Raw genomic sequence first — 20,205 nt, 5'->3', positions numbered from 1 at the left:
GAGTTCGTTTGCCCCGCGCAGCTTTCCGGCAAACTTTTGCAAAGTGCCCCTTGGTCGAACACAAATGACATATCGCTTCCCGAGCCGGGCACGCCGACCTGGGATGGTTGTCGATTCCCGCAGAAGTAACACGTAGCGTTTCGTCCAGGCTTTGGTCCTGCAGCTGCGGCTGCCGCCAAGCCTGGATCTGGGTTCTCCCCGTGAGAGGCCAGGGGTTCCGGCAGTGATGTCGAGTCTGCTCCCGCGTCCTCGGCGGTAGCTCTCTCCGGACGAGCTTGACGAGACGTCCCCGCAGTGACGCGCGTGTGGTCATACGCGTCAGATTGTTCCCGAGCCTGAGTGTAGACGTGAGCTAGCCGTAAAGCTTCCGTGAACGTCAAGTCCTCAGCTTCAAGAAGTCTTTGTCTAACGGTTGAGGAGCTGAGCCCTGAGACAAAAGAATTGCGTACAAGGTCATCTTGTACTTGCTCATGTGTGCGTACCTCCGGAGCACTATCGGCAAGCAGACGTCGCAGCTCTTGTGCAAAATGATCCAGCGTCTCAGTGGGCTGTTGATTCCGCATTGCGAGCAGATGCCGGGAATAAACCACACTTCGTTTCTTAATGTAAATTCGTTTCAGCTCGATCACAGCTGCATTGAATGTTGTACACTGTTCGATTCCCCGGTAAACACTATGATGTACTTTAGTCTGGAGTACATCTAATTTCGTTTCATCAGTGACAGCGGTGTCCTGGGCTTTGAACTGATTGTCCAAAGTCTTTAGCCAATGCGTCAGCTCCGAGCCCGAATCCGCTGCTTGTGGGTCGGCAGCGAATAGCGGCACCTGAATCATCCTGTGTCCCGCCATGTCGTCCTCGTTCGCCTCTTGTTCTCGAGTGGACAGCGAGACAGATTATCATTAATTGTAGTGGAAATCAATCAAGTCCACAACTTTGTCCCGTAGGTAGGTTTAATGATAATCTGATCTCTGGCAACATCCTGTAGAATACAATCATGCAATATATATATATCAGGATCATGGCATCATATAGAAAGGATCGATAATATTAGTCAATGCAAGCAAGCCTAGAGTATCTGCATATACGCACCATCCGAGTCTACATGTCATAGATTAAATGTCGCAGGAGTGGCCCGGAGCCGCGGACGTCCGAGTTCTTATAGACGCCTCTCAGTGGTTCAAGTGAGCATCACACCTGGGTTCAACTTGGATACATTTTCACTATGTGAAAAGGACACCACTGACTTCCACATACCTCATCGAGGTCATGCAAAACATGTGTATAAACCATAATCGTGTATGTGTAAACCACAAAAAATGCACTGTGTGAGTGTGCACATGTGCATACATGCGTCACCGCCACTGTCATCTTTTTTCAGGCCCCATTCCACTCAGGTCCGCCAAATCTCAGCACCCCCTCCTCCCCCCATTTTACTCGGGTCCGCCAAATCTCAGGCCCCCTTTCACTCGGGTCCACCAAATCTTTGTCCCCCTTTCACTCGGGTCTGCCAAATATCGTGTGTGTGTGTGTGTGTGTGTGTGTGTGTGTGTGTGTGTGTGTGTGTGTGTGTGTGTGTGTGTGTGACAGTGTGTGTGTGACAGTGTGTGTGTGACAGTGTGTGTGTGACAGTGTGTGTGTGACAGTGTGTGTGTGACAGTGTGTGTGTGACAGTGTGTGTGTGACAGTGTGTGTGTGACAGTGACAGTGACAGACAGCCAACCACCCAAAATGTGTGGGACATAGAGTAGCAGCTCCTTGTTATCCTTTATGATGATGAGGTATTCTGATTTGTTGTGTGTTTTTGTTAAAAAAAAAATTTTTTTTTTGTGAATGTCTGTACGTCGATGTTTGACATTACAGTGCATCTCTTTTGCTCCATGAACAGCTTCTGGTCTGCAAGCGTAAGCTAGAAAGCAAAAAAGAGGCTTTGCTGATCCTCTCCGAAGAGCTGGACTCATGTCAGCAGGAACGTGATCAATACAAGCTCATGGCAAACCAGCTCCGAGAACGCCACCAGACACTCAAGCACAAGTACAGAGAAATTGTGGTATGTCATTTACCAAACCCATTTAAATATTGAACCACCTTTAGAGGCCATTTTCCCAGCAGAGCAGGGGTTGGCCTTTTCGGGCACCTTTGTCCCCTTTTTGAAGCAATGTTTTATGGCCGGATGCACGTGCAAAAATGGTTGTGTTTTTGAGGGACACCCACCCCCTCCCCTCACCATCTTGTCAAATACATTTCCATTCTCCTCCCCTCCCTCCTATATCATCTAAACCCCTTTTACATTTTATTCCTGCTCTCTCTTTATTCTTTTCATCACTGGAAATTTTCACCATAACCTGGAATGCAATGCATCTTGAAGAAATTTCAAACATTCTGGTCATTCCAGTCATTCTGTTTTTGCCACAAAGGTGAGTAGTTGAAGCAGAGAGGTATTTTTATTTATTTATTTATTTAATCTTATCGCTTGTGGAAGCGCTATAAATGATGGAGGCAGACAAGAGCACAAACATCACAGGATAGAAAAGACACGGCAGGAGGCAGACAAAAGCTAGTTCACATATATGTATACGGTAAAAATTGTGATGAATGGTTATCAATGTCTATGTTCACATATATCCAGATGCGGATAAGGATAAGATTATTCTGATTGTACCAGGTAGCAATTGAAATCGTATACGCAATGCCACCAGATGGCTGATTGTTGCCATTTTGTGTACGTGAATGAGATTCATCGAAGAGCCAAAGCAGAATGGAAAGGGAACAAAATGGAAAGGGGGAACCACCAACAGCAGAGTAGATGTGAGAGTGACATCAACGCCAAGGACAAGGAGAAGGACGCATGGGGGTTAACAACGTGAAACGCAGCAAGAAGAGGAAGGAGAAAAAAAATTCCCTTTTTAAGGCCATGTTCCCTACTGGAGCGGGGGTCAACCTTGCGGGCCCCATGGCAATCATCATGGTTCCCTTTTTGAGGCAATGTTCTTATGGTCAGATGCCCTACCTGACGCCAACCCTTTAGTCGCCTCTTACGACACGCAGGGATACGGTGTACCTATTCTAAACCGGTGCATACACCGGCACATTCATCCCAGCAATCTGGTACTCAATTTGCCGACCTCAGAAGGATGACAGGCTGTCAACCCCCCTGGCGTTAATTCAACGATCGACCGGGATTCAAACTCAGGATCCTAGGATCCCAAGACAGTACCCTAACCGCTAAGCCAATACCAGGCTCCAAGAGGAAGGAGTAAGCGGGGATGAAACAGAAGAGTAGCAAACTGACTGAGAACGGAGAGAGTTGAAGGAGAAGGGAAAAATCACAAAAACTTGGGAATGGGCCCATATGGGATAAAATATATCATGATTATGGATGGACGATGACCTAAGGTAGTGGTGAACAGCTGACTTTAAGCCCTGGAGGGAAGACAGGGACTGAAAAGACTGGGGAAGTTGGTTCCACAGGTGAGAAAAAAGAACCTCTCAATGAGTTGAGGTGAGCAGTGAGCCTGGATTTTGGGAGCTTGACGAGAAGGGGTTTACTGTCAGACCTTGTGCGCCATTCAAAAACCACGGAGGACAGAGCCAAGAGAGGGGAAAGTGTGCAAGACCAAAAAGGAGAGGGCATCAACCTGCCTACGTTGTGAAAGTAACAGGCCCAGACACTCGCTTCATCATAGGAGACCTCAATGATCTTGAGGGACTTGTTTTCCATGGCATCAAATAAGGGCAAGGTGTGAGGCAGGAGAAAAACTTTGAACGACAGAGGATTTCTATGAAGTTTTATGGTCGACAATCTGTAAAAATTACTTGGTCAATGAAAAGCATTTGACCCACCAAAGTTGGCCGTCTTCAACTATTCATGGTATATCAAAATATCAAAATATCAAAAAGGTATATCAAAATGTGCATCGGAAGCAATGGCAACCCTCCTCCCTCAACATATTTATATTGTTACGGAACCGGGATTCAGGGGCTACCACGAGGGATAACATGAAATGGAATTTATTTTCTGAAATGGAATTTAGGTTTTTTGGAAATGGGATTTAGGTTTTTTTTAAATGGGAAAGGCACTTTTTTGAAATGGAAAAATCACTAGCTCTCTCGATGTCCTGCTCATGGATCTTTTTGAGTAGGGGGTGTACCCACCATCTGTGCATTCCTTTTGATTTCTTTTTTTCCTGTATATTTCCATATGCACTCAATATTTGAATCGGTATATCTTTGTCCAGCAGAGAACATTGAATCCTTGGCATCAGTGGTGCCATCATGCTTGCGTGTGCAGGAAAAACCCATTTTTGCACTGTGACACACACTTTATTCTGATCCATGTCCTTGTATAATACATATGTGAACAGTGTCCAATTTCCCACATTTCCTCTGAGGAATCATTCCCAGGTACTTTTAAATGTCTGGTGGTTAGGGAATGGTTGACCAGCTTTTTTATGGAGATGGCATACTGTCGAACAGACCAGTCTGGGTTGTTAAGTTTCCAGATGCATTTGTATCTTTCAGAAGATGGCCATGGAGAATATTCGTCAGAGCAAACTAAGGCAAGTTTAAGACTGCTAGGTCCAGGAGAGAATGTGAGCGATTCTGATGAATGTGACGAAGAAAGCCATCTTTTACTCTGACGAGGGGTTAACGCCAAAAATGTCAGGTTTTCCTTGCTTCCCACGTGGGTTAGCCTACCTCGATCAATGCCCTGTTGATTTCGTCCAATATTTTACACTGCATTGCATTTTGGGTTGTGAGGAAATTTAATTAATTTTTTGTCTCTCAATTACTCCTACCACCTCCTGGCTCCCTCTCCCTTTGTGCTCATAATGTGTATGTGGTTCCTAATCAAAGTTAATCCTGTTAAATCGACAGCAGCAAGTTTGTTGTCAAAGTATGAGTGTATTATTAAATTCAGTGAATGCAATTTGATGAAAAACATTGGAAAAATCTGTATTGCTGTTGTTTCCAGGAAGGTGATCCTACACTTCCCCAGGAAAAGCGTAATGAGGTGCGTGCATGACATCATGTTGGGAACCAGATTGTCATTCAGAGAAATGGACAGATGATGGCAATCGACAAGTTATTTTCTGCACCATGCTGCACAGAAGCTGCACAGAGGGCTGCGATTGGAGATCGCTGATGGTTCCTGGTGTAGCCAACTCGTCATATTAACCAACTTGTAGCACTTGAAATTCTGTCTCATAATGAAAACGAACTGTTTTTCTTTCTTCCAAAAGGCAGGACACCACAGACACCAAGACTAAACACTTAATGTCTCCCTCCAGGAACCATACCTCATCGAGGACATAGTACCCAACCACACCTTAAAATGAGACATGTAGATTTTACATCTAAATAAATAAATATGTAGGTAGTGGAGATGGTAAAGTGTCTAGAAATAAGAGAGCAATTCAAGGTGGTATGTGGTATTAAAGGTGGAATGTAGTCGGAGATGGTAAGATGTAGCATAAAAAATAATTACCCTGCGCTTGCGAAGTGAAAAGCGGTTTTAAGCAATTGGTTGCGTGTGTACGTGAGGCGTACGTACATGTCTGCATTTTTAAAATTCATTTTCTCAGCAAGCGTTATTCTGGTTGACAGAAAATTTTGCATCATAGGAGCGCCTCCTCCTGTATAATTTTTTTAGTGATAATTATTATGTCATAGGTCACGTGGTACAGACGCCATCTTGGAAAAAACATTACACTTCTATATCACTGAAAACTGCTCCATGGAAAAAATTGAAACATGGCTCATTGTGAAGTACTCCCCATGGGGAATAAGTTATGTTTCTGAAGATGTCATTCGTACCTTAATTATGACGTCATTATTTGACAAGTACAACACTTAGTCTGATCAGTTTGAAATTTATTGAGTGTTATCTGCGCAACAATTATGTTGGAGAATGAAAATTTATGATGTCATTGGTCACGTCATCTGACTGCCATATTAGATCAAAGAAAACTAGAACGGCACTCTTCGACGTCACAATGTCAACTGATCTGCCTCCACCCACATTGTTACATCATTATAATACTTGTATCAAGTTTGATTTAAATGCATTCAGCTGTGCCCAAGTTAGCACATTTTTACCTGACATGACCTTTGACCTATTGACCCCAAAATTTAATCAGTTCATGTTTACATCATTATACATACCTGTACCAAGTTTTAATTTAAATCCCTTCAGCTATTCACAAGTTCTCACATTTTTACCTAACATGACCTTTGGCCATTGACCTTGGGACCCCCAAATCTAATAAGTTAACCTTTACATCATTATACATACTTGTACTAAGTTTGAATTGGATCACTTCAGCCATTCTCAAGTTATAGACCTATTAGACTTTGACCTTGGACCTATGACCCCAAAATCTAATCAGTTAACCTTTACATCATTATACATATTTGTACTAAGTTTGAATTGGATCACTTCAGCCGTTCTCAAGTTGTAGACCTATTACAGACTCTGACCTTTGACCTCTTGACCCCAAAATCGAATCAGTTCGTCTTTCCCTCATTATACCTGCATATTAATCGTATTATCATCATATTATCTCATTATACCTCATTACATTATTGCCTTATTATATACTAGCTGAAAGCACGCGGCGTTGCCCGGGTTATTTGTGAATGAATTTACAACTATAATTCAGCTTTTACTCGTGGCCGTAGAAGATTGACTACTATAATTCAGCTCAGCTTTTAATTGCGAAATGGGCCCAGCCTGGCCGATGCGGCCTCGACCGGCTTCGGCACCTAGCCTATAACCTTCCCGGGGCCCGTCCCGACATTTTTGGTTCTTTTTGAATGAATTTACTACTATAATTCAGCTTTTACTCGCGGCCGTAGAAGATTGACTGCGATAATTCAGCTCAGCTTTTAATTGCGAAATGGGCCCGGCCAGGCCGAAGCGGCCTCAACCGGCCTCGCCACTTGGCCTAAAACCTTCCCGGGGCCGGTCCCGACATTTTTTGTATTAGAGGTTTCCTCCTATCTTTCACCGTTCAGGAGATTAGCTTGCGCAGACAAACAAACAAAAACTTTCTTTTATAATGCAGAGAGATTATACCTATTATTATTACCTTATTATTATTATCATTATTATTACCTTATTATATACTAGCTGAAAGCACCCGGCGTTGCCCGGGTTATTTTTGAATGAATTTACTACTATAATTCAGCTTTTACTCGCGGCCATAGAAGATTGACTACTATAATTCAGCTCAGCTTTTAATTGCGAAATGGGCCCAGCCCGGCCGATGCAGCCTCGACCGGCCTCGCCACCTAGCCTATAACCTTCCCGGGGCCCGTCCCGACATTTTTGGGTCTTTTTGAATGAATTTACTACTATAATTCAGCTTTTACTCGCGGCCATAGAAGAATGACTACTACAAATCAGCTCAGCTTTTAATTGTGAAATGGGCCCAGCTCGGCCGAGGTGGGCTTTGACCGGCCTCGCCACCTAGCCTATAACCTTCCCGGGGCCCGTCCCGACATTTTTGGGTCTTTTTGAATGAATTTACTACTATAATTCAGCTTTTACTCGCGGCCGTAGACGATTGACTACTATAATTCAGCTCAGCTTTTAATTGCGAAATGGGCCCAGCCCGGCCGATGTGGCCTCGACCGGCCTCGCCACCTAGCCTATCACCTTCCCGGGGCCTGTCCCGACATTTTTGGTTCTTTTTGAATGAATGTACTACTATAATTCAGCTTTTACTCGCGGCCGTAGACGATTGACGACTATAATTCAGCTCAGCTTTTAATTGTGAAATGGGCTCAGCTCGGCCGAGGTGGACCTCGACCAGCCTCGCCACCTTGCCTATAACCTTCCCGGGGCCTGTCCCGACATTTTTGGTTCTTTTTGAATGAATTTACTACCATAATTCAGCTTTTACCCGCGGCCGTAGAAGATTGACTACGATAATTCAGCTCAGATTTTAATTGCGAAATGGGCCCGGCCCAGCCGAAGCGGCCTCAACAGGCCAAGGCCACCTAGCCTAAAACCTTCCCGGGGCCCATCCCGTCATTTTTTGTATTAGAGGTTTCCTCCTATCGTTCACCGTTCAGGAGATTAGCTTGCGCAGACAAACAAAAACTTTCTTTTATAATATAGAGAGATTATACCGATTAATTATTATTACCTTATTGTTATTATTATTATTATTATTATTATTATTATTATTACCTTATTATATACTAGCTGAAAGCACCCGGCGTTGGCCGGGTTATTTTTGAATTAATTTACTACTATAATTCAGGTTTTACTCGCGGCTGTAGAAGATTGACTACTATAATTCAGCTCATATTTTAATTGCGAAATGGGCCCAGCCCGGCCGATGCGGCCTTGACCGGCCCTGCCACCTAGCCTATAAGCTTCCCGGGGCCCGCCCCGATATTTTTGGTTCTTTTTGAATGAATTTACTACCATAATTCAGCTTTTACCCACGGCCGTAAAAGATTGACTACTATAATTCAGCTCAGCTTTCAATTGCGAAATGGGCCCAGCCCGGCCGATGCGGCCTCGACCGGCCCTGCCACCTAGCCTATAACCTTCCCGGGGCCCGTCCCGACATTTTTGGTTCTTTTTGAATGAATTTACTACTATAATTCAGCTTTTACTCCCGGCCGTAGACGATTGACTACTATAATTCAGCTCAGCTTTTAATTGTGAAATGGGCCCAGCTCGGCTGAGGTGGGCCTCGACCAGCCCTGCCACCTAGCCTATAACCTTCCCGGGCCCATCCCGACATTTTTGGTTCTTTTTGAATGAATTTACTACTATAATTCAGCTTTTACTCGCAGCCGTAGACAATTGACTACTATAATTCAGCTCAGCTTTTAATTGTGAAATGGGCCCAGCTCGGCTGAGGTTGACCTCGACTGGCCCCGCCACCTCGCCTATAACCTTCGCGGGGCCCGTCCCGACATTCTTTGTATTAGAGGTTTCCTCCTATCTTTCACCGTTCAGGAGATTAGCTTGTGCAGACAAACAAACAAAAACTTTCTTTTATAATAGAGAGATCGAGAGAAGAGAGAAAAGAGAAGAGAAGAGAATAGAAGAGAAGAGAGATACCTTGTCATATTACCTCATTATACCTGCAAATTAATCCTATTATTATCATCTTCAGCATTAATCATATAATATCATTCATACCCTGCACCAAGTTTGACTAAGGTCCCTTTAACCGTTCTCATGTTGTCGCGGTAACGAAAACCTGTCACGGACGGACCGACGGACAGCCGGATGGACAACCTGAAAACATAATGCCTCCTGCGACTTCGTCAGCGGAGGCATAAAAAAACCCTTAAAAAGATAAGAGTTGGCTCGCTCCAAGTTGACTGCTCAGGGTAAGTATTCTACGAATACCATCTAGTTGTTTTTGGGATACAAGTCAGAGATGTAATTATTTCTTTCTTTATATAACCATACCATTTCCACAACCAACACATAGCTTTGAATTGTTTATTTATTTATATGCACTTTACCATTACCACTACGACATACCACCTTCAAGTATTTATTTATACTAGGGCATGCCCGTACTATATCTATATCTAAAATTATATCCCCCCCCCTGTATTTACATGAAATGGTTTGGTCCAAAGCGAACGGCTTGCGAGTACGGTGACAATCCCCCCCCTCTATTTACATGAAATGGTTTGGTCCAAAGCGAACGGCTTGCGGAGTTTGGTAAAGAAATCGCCATAGCGTGCACAAACGCGCAGGAAAGCGAAAGAATCGCAAATTAGTTTTAATTAGTTTTAAAACATAGTTTAACGCCAACATAGCGGCAACATAGTTTGCCAACGTGAAATAAATGAATACGCTCTCAAATGTGCCGTCCGAGGCAGAGTCTGTTCGCCACGTTCGGCACACGTGATAACTCGCTGCTCTCTGATTGGTTGAATCGTTTTTTGGACAGAGCTCGGTAACTACTTGTCCGATTAATATGAAACCTTGAAAAGGCACATCCTCGGGTCCCCAGCAATATACCTGGCAAGTTTCAAGTATATCGGACCGGTAGTTGTCGAGAAACAGCGGTCGCATACACACACACACACACAGAGAGATTACTGGAATTATAGATAGATTCACTTTACCCTCTCCACCCATGACCAACACACAATTTCGAATTACAGTATTTATTTATATACACGCTACCATCTCCACGACCAACATGTCACCTTAATTAATTTATTTATTTTAATGCAATTTACCATCTCCACCATCTACATATTTATTTATACCAGACTTATTGGTATTGTTATTAGTACCATAGTCATAGTAGTAGTAATCATAGTTCTACGCTAATGGTTCGTGATTCCATGTTACTCTTTGATCACTTTTAGCCATGGTGTTCTGGTGCTCTGGTTAAATTATATATTCCTGTGTTGGTTAGGAGCTTTCTGACAGCAACCTGCAATGGAGTAACAACCTCTCCAGACTAAATTTGAAAACTACAGAAAATTTGATGATTGCTTGTAATTGTAGCTACCTTGATCCCCAGTGGGGTATAGGGCATCAGAAATGTGTGTGTTGAATGAATGAATTCTCTTTTTAGGTGAATTTAGCCCAGATGCTAAGAAAGTCAAGGGAGCAAAACAAGGTCCTGGCTGAAGAAATTAAGAACTTGAATCTGCGGAATGTTGAGGCTCAAGGAGATATAAAGGTAATGACTCGTTGTTTTCACCTGTCCTATGCCACTAATTTTTCTGCGTAAAAATTGTCTGTCTTAACCATGCAGTGATCTGATTAACGTAGTTCGAATATAGTTACAAAAGATTACTTTTTCATTTCCACAGGTTGGACATCGTTTCTATTATTCTATATCCATAGAACCACTCCATGTTCCAAGTGTATTATCGCCACCATCTCTTGGCATCCCCAATACCTACCTTAAATTTCCAGATTCCAGGCTGACGGCACACCTCAACTCTTATTCCTTGATTCTCGCATCTATGGAACCACATTCCAGAGGCTGTTCTGTCTCACTCTTCCCTCCAGTACTTCAAGAAAGCACTGCACCACCGTCTCTTGTAATCCCCAATTCTGACCCATTATCTTTATTAGCCCCATTAACCTTTCCTAACCCTCCGGGTAGTCTTACTAGTTTCAGCGTTAACCATCTTACTTACTAGATTGTGTTTTCTCCCTTCCTTTCTCCTATTTTCCTGTTCGCTCTTTCCCTTGATGTTTGTCCCACTTATTTTTTTACCTCTGCCACCGAAGATGAACGGTTATATTTTCACCCCTGTCTGTCTGTCTGTCTGTCTGTTTGCCTGTGAATAGGATATCTCAAAAGGTTATGGGGGGATTCGTGTGTGACGAGGAATTGATTCGATTTTGGTTCAGGTGCAGATCCAGAACCGGCCTATCAGTGGGATACAAAACATAAACTGTTCAGCCTGGCAGTAACTGTTCTAGTTACCTTCTGTTATCACGTTCTGCCATGAGGCTAGATCTTGCAAAAATAAAATGTATATTTTGTACCCCAATCGACCAAGATGACAGCGCTCATGAAGATGAAGAAGGCCTGACATGACTTGCTCGAAGTCTAAGACCTCCTCCAACCGCCCCCCCCCCCTCCCCCCCAAAGTGTCACAGATTTATGTACGGCCGCTTCCAGGTTGAATATTAATCATGTTTGTTTTTTTCTTCCTTGATAATACTGATAATGATATATCAGTTATGATCTTTTTTTTTTTTCATAATGTCTTGGTGAAAAATGTGTGGAATAGCTTGAGTAATGCTTCTTAGAGCGGGCTCCTTGTAATTGGATGGGATAAATCTTAAGAAGAACATGGGAGCTAAAGGACCTTTGGTGTTGAACTCATGTCTCTCTCTGCAGCTACTGAGAGAAACCATCGCACGGCAGCGGCTTGGAGATGGTGACGGACCCAGACACTTCCCTGCACATGAGAGGGAAAGCTTGGTACAACAGTTGGAAAAATCCACGGAGCAAGTATGGCGGAAAACCCCTTTTTGGTCATCACTTGATAGTTTGTGTGAGGAATATTGCAGTTTTTATTTGAAGAAAATACCTTTAAATTTTAATACAAAGGTCTTCCAGAATAAACATTGATTAAGGCGCAGATGATACAAATTTTGGTTTTCAAAAACAACATTGTACACACACACACACACACACACACACACACACACACACACACACACACACACACACACACACACACACACACACACACACACACGAAATGCCGCACAGGAAAATGAAACAGCAACAAATACAGCTCCAACAACAGCAAAAAAGACAAAATAAAAATATAAAAAGAAATATCAAGAAATATACACCAACAACTGGGAGAATGACAAAATAGCAGGAAAATACAAAAATAATTGGACAGAGTGGGGATATACACAGAAGGATCACTGGAATGGATAAGAAGAGGTCAGTTCAACTGGGATGGTGAACAAATCATAATAAATGCCCAAAATGAAGGACACTGCACCAATGGATTTAAAAATATGGCGGGACTGAGCCAGACGGACAAGTGTAAATTGTGCAAGACAGAAACAGAAAGTACTAGTCACCTGCTCTCATGATGCAAAAAACTATTGTCAGCATAACTTTAAACACAACGGCACAAAAAAGTATGCAAAGTGATTCATTGGCATATCTGCAAAAATGTAAACCGCAGTGCCAGAAAACTCACGGAAACACGAACCAAGGGCAATCATTGAAAATGAGGACGTATGACCTGATGATTCTATCTAGTGTGAGCATAGAAAACAAAGCATTGCGTCCGGACATTGTACTCAGGAACAAAAAGGAAAAGACAGCATTGCTGATTGAGGTATCAGTAACCCACGATTTTGGCCTAAACAACGCAGAAATCAAGAAGGTGACCAAATACCAGGACCTCAAAAATGAGGTCGAGATATTGGAAGCTGAAGAGCATCGAAATTGTACCAGTGATAATTGGAGCAACAGGAATGATGAAGAAGAACCTCACTGAGATTTAAAAAGCCATCCCCGGAAATATTACCACAAATTAAGTACAACTCGAGGCAATCCAGGGTTCCTGAAAAGTTGATGATCCTGAAAAGAGCCCTTGGAAGAAAACTCTGAAAAAGTTTAACAGCTTGATCCATGAAACGTGAACCCTTTCTGGAGTGGAGATGGATACTTTGGGTCCTGGGAGGACTCCCTTCCACCTCCTGAAACCTGCAAATGGAGATAACAACTAACGACACACACACACACACACACACACACACACACACACACACACACACACACACACACACACACACACACTCGCACACATCATATGAAAATTTTTTCTAGATGCATATTGTCTTTTGGCAACACATTGGACTGCTAGGAAACTTTGGCACATAGCAAACATAATCTAAGCCCTTCTAACAGATTGGAAAGCACTGCAGCACATACAACCAAAGCACATACACCCAAAGCACGTACACCCAAAGCCTCAACTTTGCCACACAGCAAACATAATCTAAGCCCTTCTAACAGATTGGAAAGCACTGCAGCACATACACCCAAAGCCTCAACTTTGCCACACAGCAAACATAATCTAAGCCCTTCTAACAGATTGGTATAACGCATATAATTGTAATGCGTGAAGCTGCAATATAGCAAACTTTGACCTGTCCTATAAAATAGTGAGGAAGTTATCAAAATGTGACCTCATGCTTTCTCAAATTTTATGAACATGAACATTAACATGATAAATCCAGAAATTGTGATAAGGCCTTGCTCTTCATAAGCCTTTGCCAAGTCAGATTGCATTTCTGATACTTGTGGCAAACTTGATGCAGGCTTATAAAGCAAACTCAATTTGCAACTCAAAGCACCCACACTCCTGAAGCCTTTTAATGCCACCTCACTGTCCGCTTACATCTACCTGTGTGATATTTGTGACAGGTAGAACGATTGCTGCGTGAACTTCAGGCAGCGATGGATGAGACAGGTGAAATGCGTGCAGAACATGGTTTCTATAAGGAGAAGGTGGAACGATTAAATGAGGAACTGAATCATGTCCTTGGTGGACACACAGATCGTATCATCGACATTGATGCTCTCCGCATGGAGAACAGGCATGTGCACGGCCTTCCAGGCACGATTTTCAACCTCCTGTGTCCACCCTGCATCTCTGTATAACTTCTTCCTGAAGGGAATGAACAAGGAGGGCTGAGCGGGTTACAATGAACTTTAATATCCTTGGAAAGTGTGAATGGATTTTAACCAGGCTTGATTCCCGTAATTGTGAGGGGAACTGATTTATTAAGGGCACGCTTAGAGAACAGGCCGTGTTGCTGCGATAATTTTCAAGGTGTACTTTTAAAGTTTTCTATTGTGAGCAGTGGTGGAATTTTTTTATCTCGAAACTTTGGCATCTCACTATATTCATCATATTAGAGTAAAACCCCGCCGACCACGGAGGTTATGTTCCTGTAAACCTCCACGAATGGCAAATCACGAATGGCGAACAGTTTATAACAAGTAAGTCAATGAGATGTGTTCCTATCCTCACAAAATTTAGGTCCAAAAATTATAAATGAATTTTAAAAAGTAAGAACAATTGAGTAAAATAATATCAAATAAGTAACGCTTGCCATCAATAAGAAGGCTTTTCTGCTTATAGTACCTGTCCAGTATAACACAGTATTGTGATGTTGTTGTGTAGCCCCGGTCAGTGCTGCTTGAACAGGCCCATGGCACGGTGATATCCGATCGATCTCCCACAAGTGACGCACAGATCCCTCACATATATTATGTTGTGCTCTTGCCTTAGTGGAGCCAGGACCGTTCAGTCTCCATAAATATGGTTTGTTGTGTGGGGAGTTGCCTCGCAGCAGTTACAGGTGTTGCCGATAGGCATCCCTGATGCAACAGAACATAAGGAACACGGGGTTCTTCCTCACCATGATCTATCGCACTTCTTTTTCAGTAAGATTATTGTGTTCCTTTCTACTCTTCCTTTTGTTCGGTAGCATCCTTGTTGAAAGTATTTAAAAATCGAAAGTGTTTATAAAGTTCTGAAAACCAAACGAGTGTAAAGGGGGACGAGGGAGGATTAAATTTTTAAAGGGGCATGCGGAAATATCGGTGTGGAGGGGGAGAAAGGTCGTCCAAAAGTTAAGCGTAGATACGCGAAGTTGCAGACCATGAACAAGCAGACAGCGAGGTTTTTACTGTATTTGGGAGAGTGAAATAAATTATTCCGGAGTTGTTTATTTCCGAGCCCATCACCTTTCTGTATTGCACTTAAGCAATGATACTCACTCCCCTGTGTGTTTTAAAACATATATTACGTGCTCATACATCGAAGTGTGTATGATGTTATCAGCGATAACAAAAGAGTGTTAAACAGCGTGTTACACTATTCCAGATCATAAAATGCAGCATAAAAAGTAATGGCAATGGAATGGCATCAAGAGATGTCTTGTATGTGGACTGGCCTCGTTTGAAATTTTGCTTCATACATTTTCTTACAGGTATCTTCAAGAAAGGTTGAAACACATGCAAGATGAGAAAAACATACTGAAAAGCACGATTAACAAATATAAGGTACCATTCGGCACGATGCTTATGGGGAGGGTTTGTGGAGCTACATACAGTGTCTTCAGAAAATATTCACACCCTTTGACTTATTCACATTTTGTTTTGTTGCAGTCAAAATTTAAAATGGATTAAATTGAGATTTTTTGTCGCTGATCTACACATAATACCCTATAATGTCAAAGGGTAATTAAAAAAAAAAAATCTTTACAAAATAATTAAAACTGAAAAACTGAAATGTTTTGAGTCAATAAGTATCAACCCCTTTGCTATGACACTCCAAATTGATCTCAGGTGCATCCAATTTCCTTCTATCATCCTTGAGATTTCTCTACAACTTGATTGGACAACATTCTCTGCAGCATTTCACAAATCTCGGTTTTATCGGAGAATGGCCAGACAGAAGTCTCTCTTGAGAAAAAGGCACACGACAACACACCTAGACTTTGCAAAAAGGCACATTAAAGACGCAGAGAGCATGAAGCAAAGATTCTGTGGTCCGATAAGACTGAAATTGAACTCTTTGGCCTGAATGCAAAGTGCTACGTCTGGCGGAAAACCGAGCAGAGTTCATCACCCATCTATTACCATCTCTACCATAAAGCATGGTGGTAGCAGTATCATGCTATGGGGATGCTTTTCAGCAGCAGGGACTGGGTGACCCATAAGGATAGAGCGAACAATGGATGGAGCCAAATACAGAGAAATCCTGGAGGAGAACCTGCTTTAGAGTGCAAAATACCTTAGACTATGGCAAAGGTTTCCATTCCAACAGGACAATGACCCCAAGCATACACCCAAAGAAACAATGGAATGGCTTCAGAACAAGAACGTGAAGGTCCTTGAGTGGTTCAGCCAATGCCCAGACTTGAATCCCATTGAGAATCTGTGGAAAGACTTGAAGATTGCTGTTTATCAACGTTCCCCATCCAACTTGACAGAGCTTGAGCAAATCTGCAAGGAATAATGGGAGAAACTCCTCAATCCGAATGTGCAAAGCTCATACAGGCATTCCCAAGAAGTCTCGAAACTGTAATCACTGCCAAAGGTGCTTCTATAAATTATTGACTCAGGGGTTGAATACTTATGTAAATTCGATATTTCTGTGTTTCATTTTTTATTATTTTGTAAAAATTTATTTTTAAAAACTCTACTTTGACATTATGGGGTATTATGTGTAGATCAGTGACAAAAAATCTCAATTTAATATATTTTAAATCCAGGCTGTAACACAACAAAATGTGAAAAAGTCAAGTGGTGTGAATTCTTTCTGAAGGCACTGTACATAAAAATCATTGTACTGCACATTATAATTGGAAATTAGTGCAGTTTTGCCTAATTGCTGTTTATGCTACCATTCATTGCTTTTCAATCTAAAGTCTGCTTGCAGAGTATGCTTCCTATGAAGCACTTGTATGGCTCCAGAATCTAAGGCAGATTTCATTTAACATGTAATTGCAATTATGAATTAATTATACAAGGGCATTCGAGGATGTCAATGTATTATTTTACATAATTGAAAAGAAATTAGTAGACTTGATGAATTACTACAGTATACCGGAACCTAACCTGAAATTCCACCATCATGATCCTATTTGTATGCTTCCGCCAACGAAGTCACCAGAGGCATTATGTTTTCGGGTTGTCCTTCACATAGGCTGGATAGGCTGTCTGTGATAGGTTTTCGTTGCCATGATAACTTGAGAATGGCTGAAGGGATTTAAATCAAACTTAGATCAAGTATGAACTATGATGTAAAGATGAACTGATTAGATTTTGGGGTTAAAGGTCAGAGGTCATGTTCGGTAAAAATCCTGTTACCGCAATAATAACTTGTGAGCCAGTGATGGCATTTTGAACAAACTTTGTATAAGTATATATGATGCAAATATGAACTGATTATATTTCGGTGTCAAAGGTCAGAGGTCATGTCAGGTAAAAATGTGAAATTTGAGAATAGCTGAAGGGATTTAAATCAAACTTGGTACAAGTGCGTATAATGATGTAATAATGTTGGAGGAGGCATATCAGTCGACGTCGCGACATCGCAGTGCCGTTCTGTTTTTTTTCTTGTTTTCCTCGGAGAACAAACTGTACTTTAATTGTTCTGTAAGCCCAAAATGCATTCAAAGAATGCTGTTGCTGATGTCATACGTTGGATGCAGCAACTTTGAAGTGATGTATTTTCCTTGCTTTGATTTCTTACAGGGCGTGCTAGAGAGGAGGAAGAATCCAAAAAGTACAGTCAAAGTTGGGACAAGTGCAATTATGGGAATCATGTCTGCTAAACAAGGTGCAAATTGCCCTCATTTGGGTGGAACCTGTCTTTGACTCAATCAACATCTCGTCTCGTGCTTTTGCTTGTGGTGTTTGGATCGCATTGGATGTTGTTGCCAATTGTTTGCACATTAGATGTAACGAAGAGCAAACAATGAGTAAAACCATGTGGTGACTGATAGATGATGTTGGCACATTTCCTTTCAAGCTAATCCTAAGATTACTAAGGCTCATTGCTGCACAGCTATGAATAAACCACCCTCAAAGCTTAAATAATGACCACAATCTGATGAACTTGCATTCAATATTTGTTGTCTTGTGCAGGCAATAGTTTACCATAATAGCCGTCGGCCTGTAATTTCCATGCCTGTGGATGGTAGTTTGTGCACTAATGAGAAGGACACCCCCTGGGTTGTATTAGTTGGAGTTTCAAGATTCATTAATTTGTTATTATTTTGCATCATTGCTGGAAGCATTGCTGGGCCATTGATGCAATACCCACTCACTCACTTTTTCTTGAACCTACATCTTCCCTTTCTCTTTCTCTCCATTACATGCACACACATTCGCCACTTTCTTTTTTTATTCGTATTTAATTCATCCTGTAGCGGTTACCGCTGGATGCACACAATCGCCTTGCACCGGCCAGAACACGGCCAGACGCGCCTCTCCCGGGCATGCCCGGACTCACTGTTCCCGGGCACGCCCGAACCTCCCGGGCACGCCCGGTCTCGTCTTTCTCGGGCATGCCCGCTCTCGCCTTTCCAGGGCTCGCCCAGAGCGTCCGGGCATGCCCGCTATCGCCTTTTCAGGGCTCGCCCAGAGCGTCCGGGCATGCCCGCTATCGCCTTTCCAGGGCTCGCCCAGAGCATCCGGGCATGCCCGCTATCGCCTTTCCAGGGCTCGCCCAGAACGCCCGGGCACGCCCAGCCTCGACTTGCCAGGCCGCAGCCAAACACGCCCGGGCAGGTCCAGACTCGCCTTTCCAAGGCTCGCCCTTGACACCCGGGCATGCCCGGTATAGCTTTTGCCGGGCAAACCTCCCGACATAAATGTGTATATATATTGCTGCCCGATAAACGGGCTTGTCAGAATACCTGAGCTGTTTTGTTTCAATAAAGCAACTCGGACGAATTCCGTCTTTGGTCGCGTCAATTCTTTCGACTCGCGTTGGAGTGCAGTTCCTTCATTGGTGACCTACCGACATGGATACGGCAGTGACGCTTAAACTGCCTACCTTCTGGGAGGCTCACGCGGCTGTTTGGTTCGCTCAGGCGGACTCTCAGTTCGCCCTGCGAGGCATCACCGTGGACGACACCCGCTTCCACCATGTTGTGGCGGCGCTCGGTTCCGCCACCGCGGCCCGCGCCTTGAGCCTCCTCGAGCACCCGCCGGCTGCTGACAAATACGACGCGATGAAGACACTCCTCCTCGACGCTTTCGCCCTCTCACCGGCAGCACGCGCACGGCGCCTGCTCGCTCTGCCCGAGCTCGGCGACACGCGCCCGTCAGAGCGCATGGACTATATGCTCTCGTTGCTCGGTGAGCACTCTCCGGATTTTCTGTTCCGCGAGCTGTTCATTCGCCAGCTGCCTCACCTGGTACGCCTCGCCCTGGCTGGCACGTTGATCACGGATTCCCGCGCCCTCGCCAGGGAAGCCGATAAGATCTCCTCGGGGGGCCAGCACATCGGCGCGGTTACCTGGAGCCCGCCGCCATCCGAGGCGACGCCCGAGCGCCCTGCGCGGTTAGAGGCCGAACTGCCGGTGCAACTGGCGGCCGCCACGCCGCACCGCCCGCTTCCGACACGACGGCCGGGGCCTCCACCTGACCGGGCGTGGTGTTATTACCACGCCAGGTTCGGACACAAGGCTCGGACGTGCCGGCCCCCGTGCACTTTCGGCAGGTCGGGAAACGGCCAGGCCGGCGTTCATTCCCAGCCATGAGCGCCGGCCACTCGGGCAACTTGCTGTTTATTCGGGACAAAGCGTCTGGGCGGCGTTTCCTGTGTGACACCGGCGCCCAACTGAGCGTCATACCCGCCTCCGAGCAGGACAGGCGGGACGCCGTTTGCGGCCCCTCTTTGGTCGCTGCTAATGGCTCGGCCATACGCACTTTCGGCCCACGCGTCGTCACCCTCTGCTTCGGCAGCCAGCGTTTTCAATGGACTTTTGTGACCGCCTGCGTCCCCATGGCTTTGCTGGGCGCCGACTTCCTCTGCGCGCACGGGCTGATGGTCGACGTCAAACGTCGTCGCCTTGTCAACGCCGAGACCTTCAGCTCCCTGGCGTGCACGATGAGCAGCTCCACGCCGACCGAACTGGCGTGCGCCCTCCCGGCAGCGAACGAGTTCGCTCGCCTGCTCGCGGAA

The 20,205-nt window shown here is 44.1% G+C and overlaps 1 protein-coding gene across 3 annotated transcripts in view; it reads left to right on the top strand.

Moving 5' to 3' along the window:
- Positions 1-20,205, top strand: part of LOC137424159 (coiled-coil domain-containing protein 149) — a 144,982-nt gene that overhangs the window by 105,385 nt on the left and 19,392 nt on the right. For all 3 annotated transcript variants that reach the window (XM_078774592.1, XM_078774594.1, XM_068111624.2), the window contains exons 2-8: positions 1,886-2,047; positions 4,973-5,011; positions 10,572-10,679; positions 11,859-11,972; positions 13,920-14,092; positions 15,494-15,566; positions 17,766-17,850. In XM_078774592.1, coding sequence (XP_078630718.1) covers positions 1,988-2,047; positions 4,973-5,011; positions 10,572-10,679; positions 11,859-11,972; positions 13,920-14,092; positions 15,494-15,566; positions 17,766-17,850 — 652 coding nt within the window. In that variant the 5' untranslated portion in view covers positions 1,886-1,987. The remainder of the gene's footprint in view (positions 1-1,885; positions 2,048-4,972; positions 5,012-10,571; positions 10,680-11,858; positions 11,973-13,919; positions 14,093-15,493; positions 15,567-17,765; positions 17,851-20,205) is intronic.

This window comes from Myxine glutinosa, chromosome 3, assembly GCF_964187855.1.
Source record: "Myxine glutinosa chromosome 3, kmMyxGlut1.1, whole genome shotgun sequence".
NCBI lineage: Eukaryota > Metazoa > Chordata > Myxini > Myxiniformes > Myxinidae > Myxine > Myxine glutinosa.
This window is presented reverse-complemented; position numbering and strand designations above follow the sequence as displayed.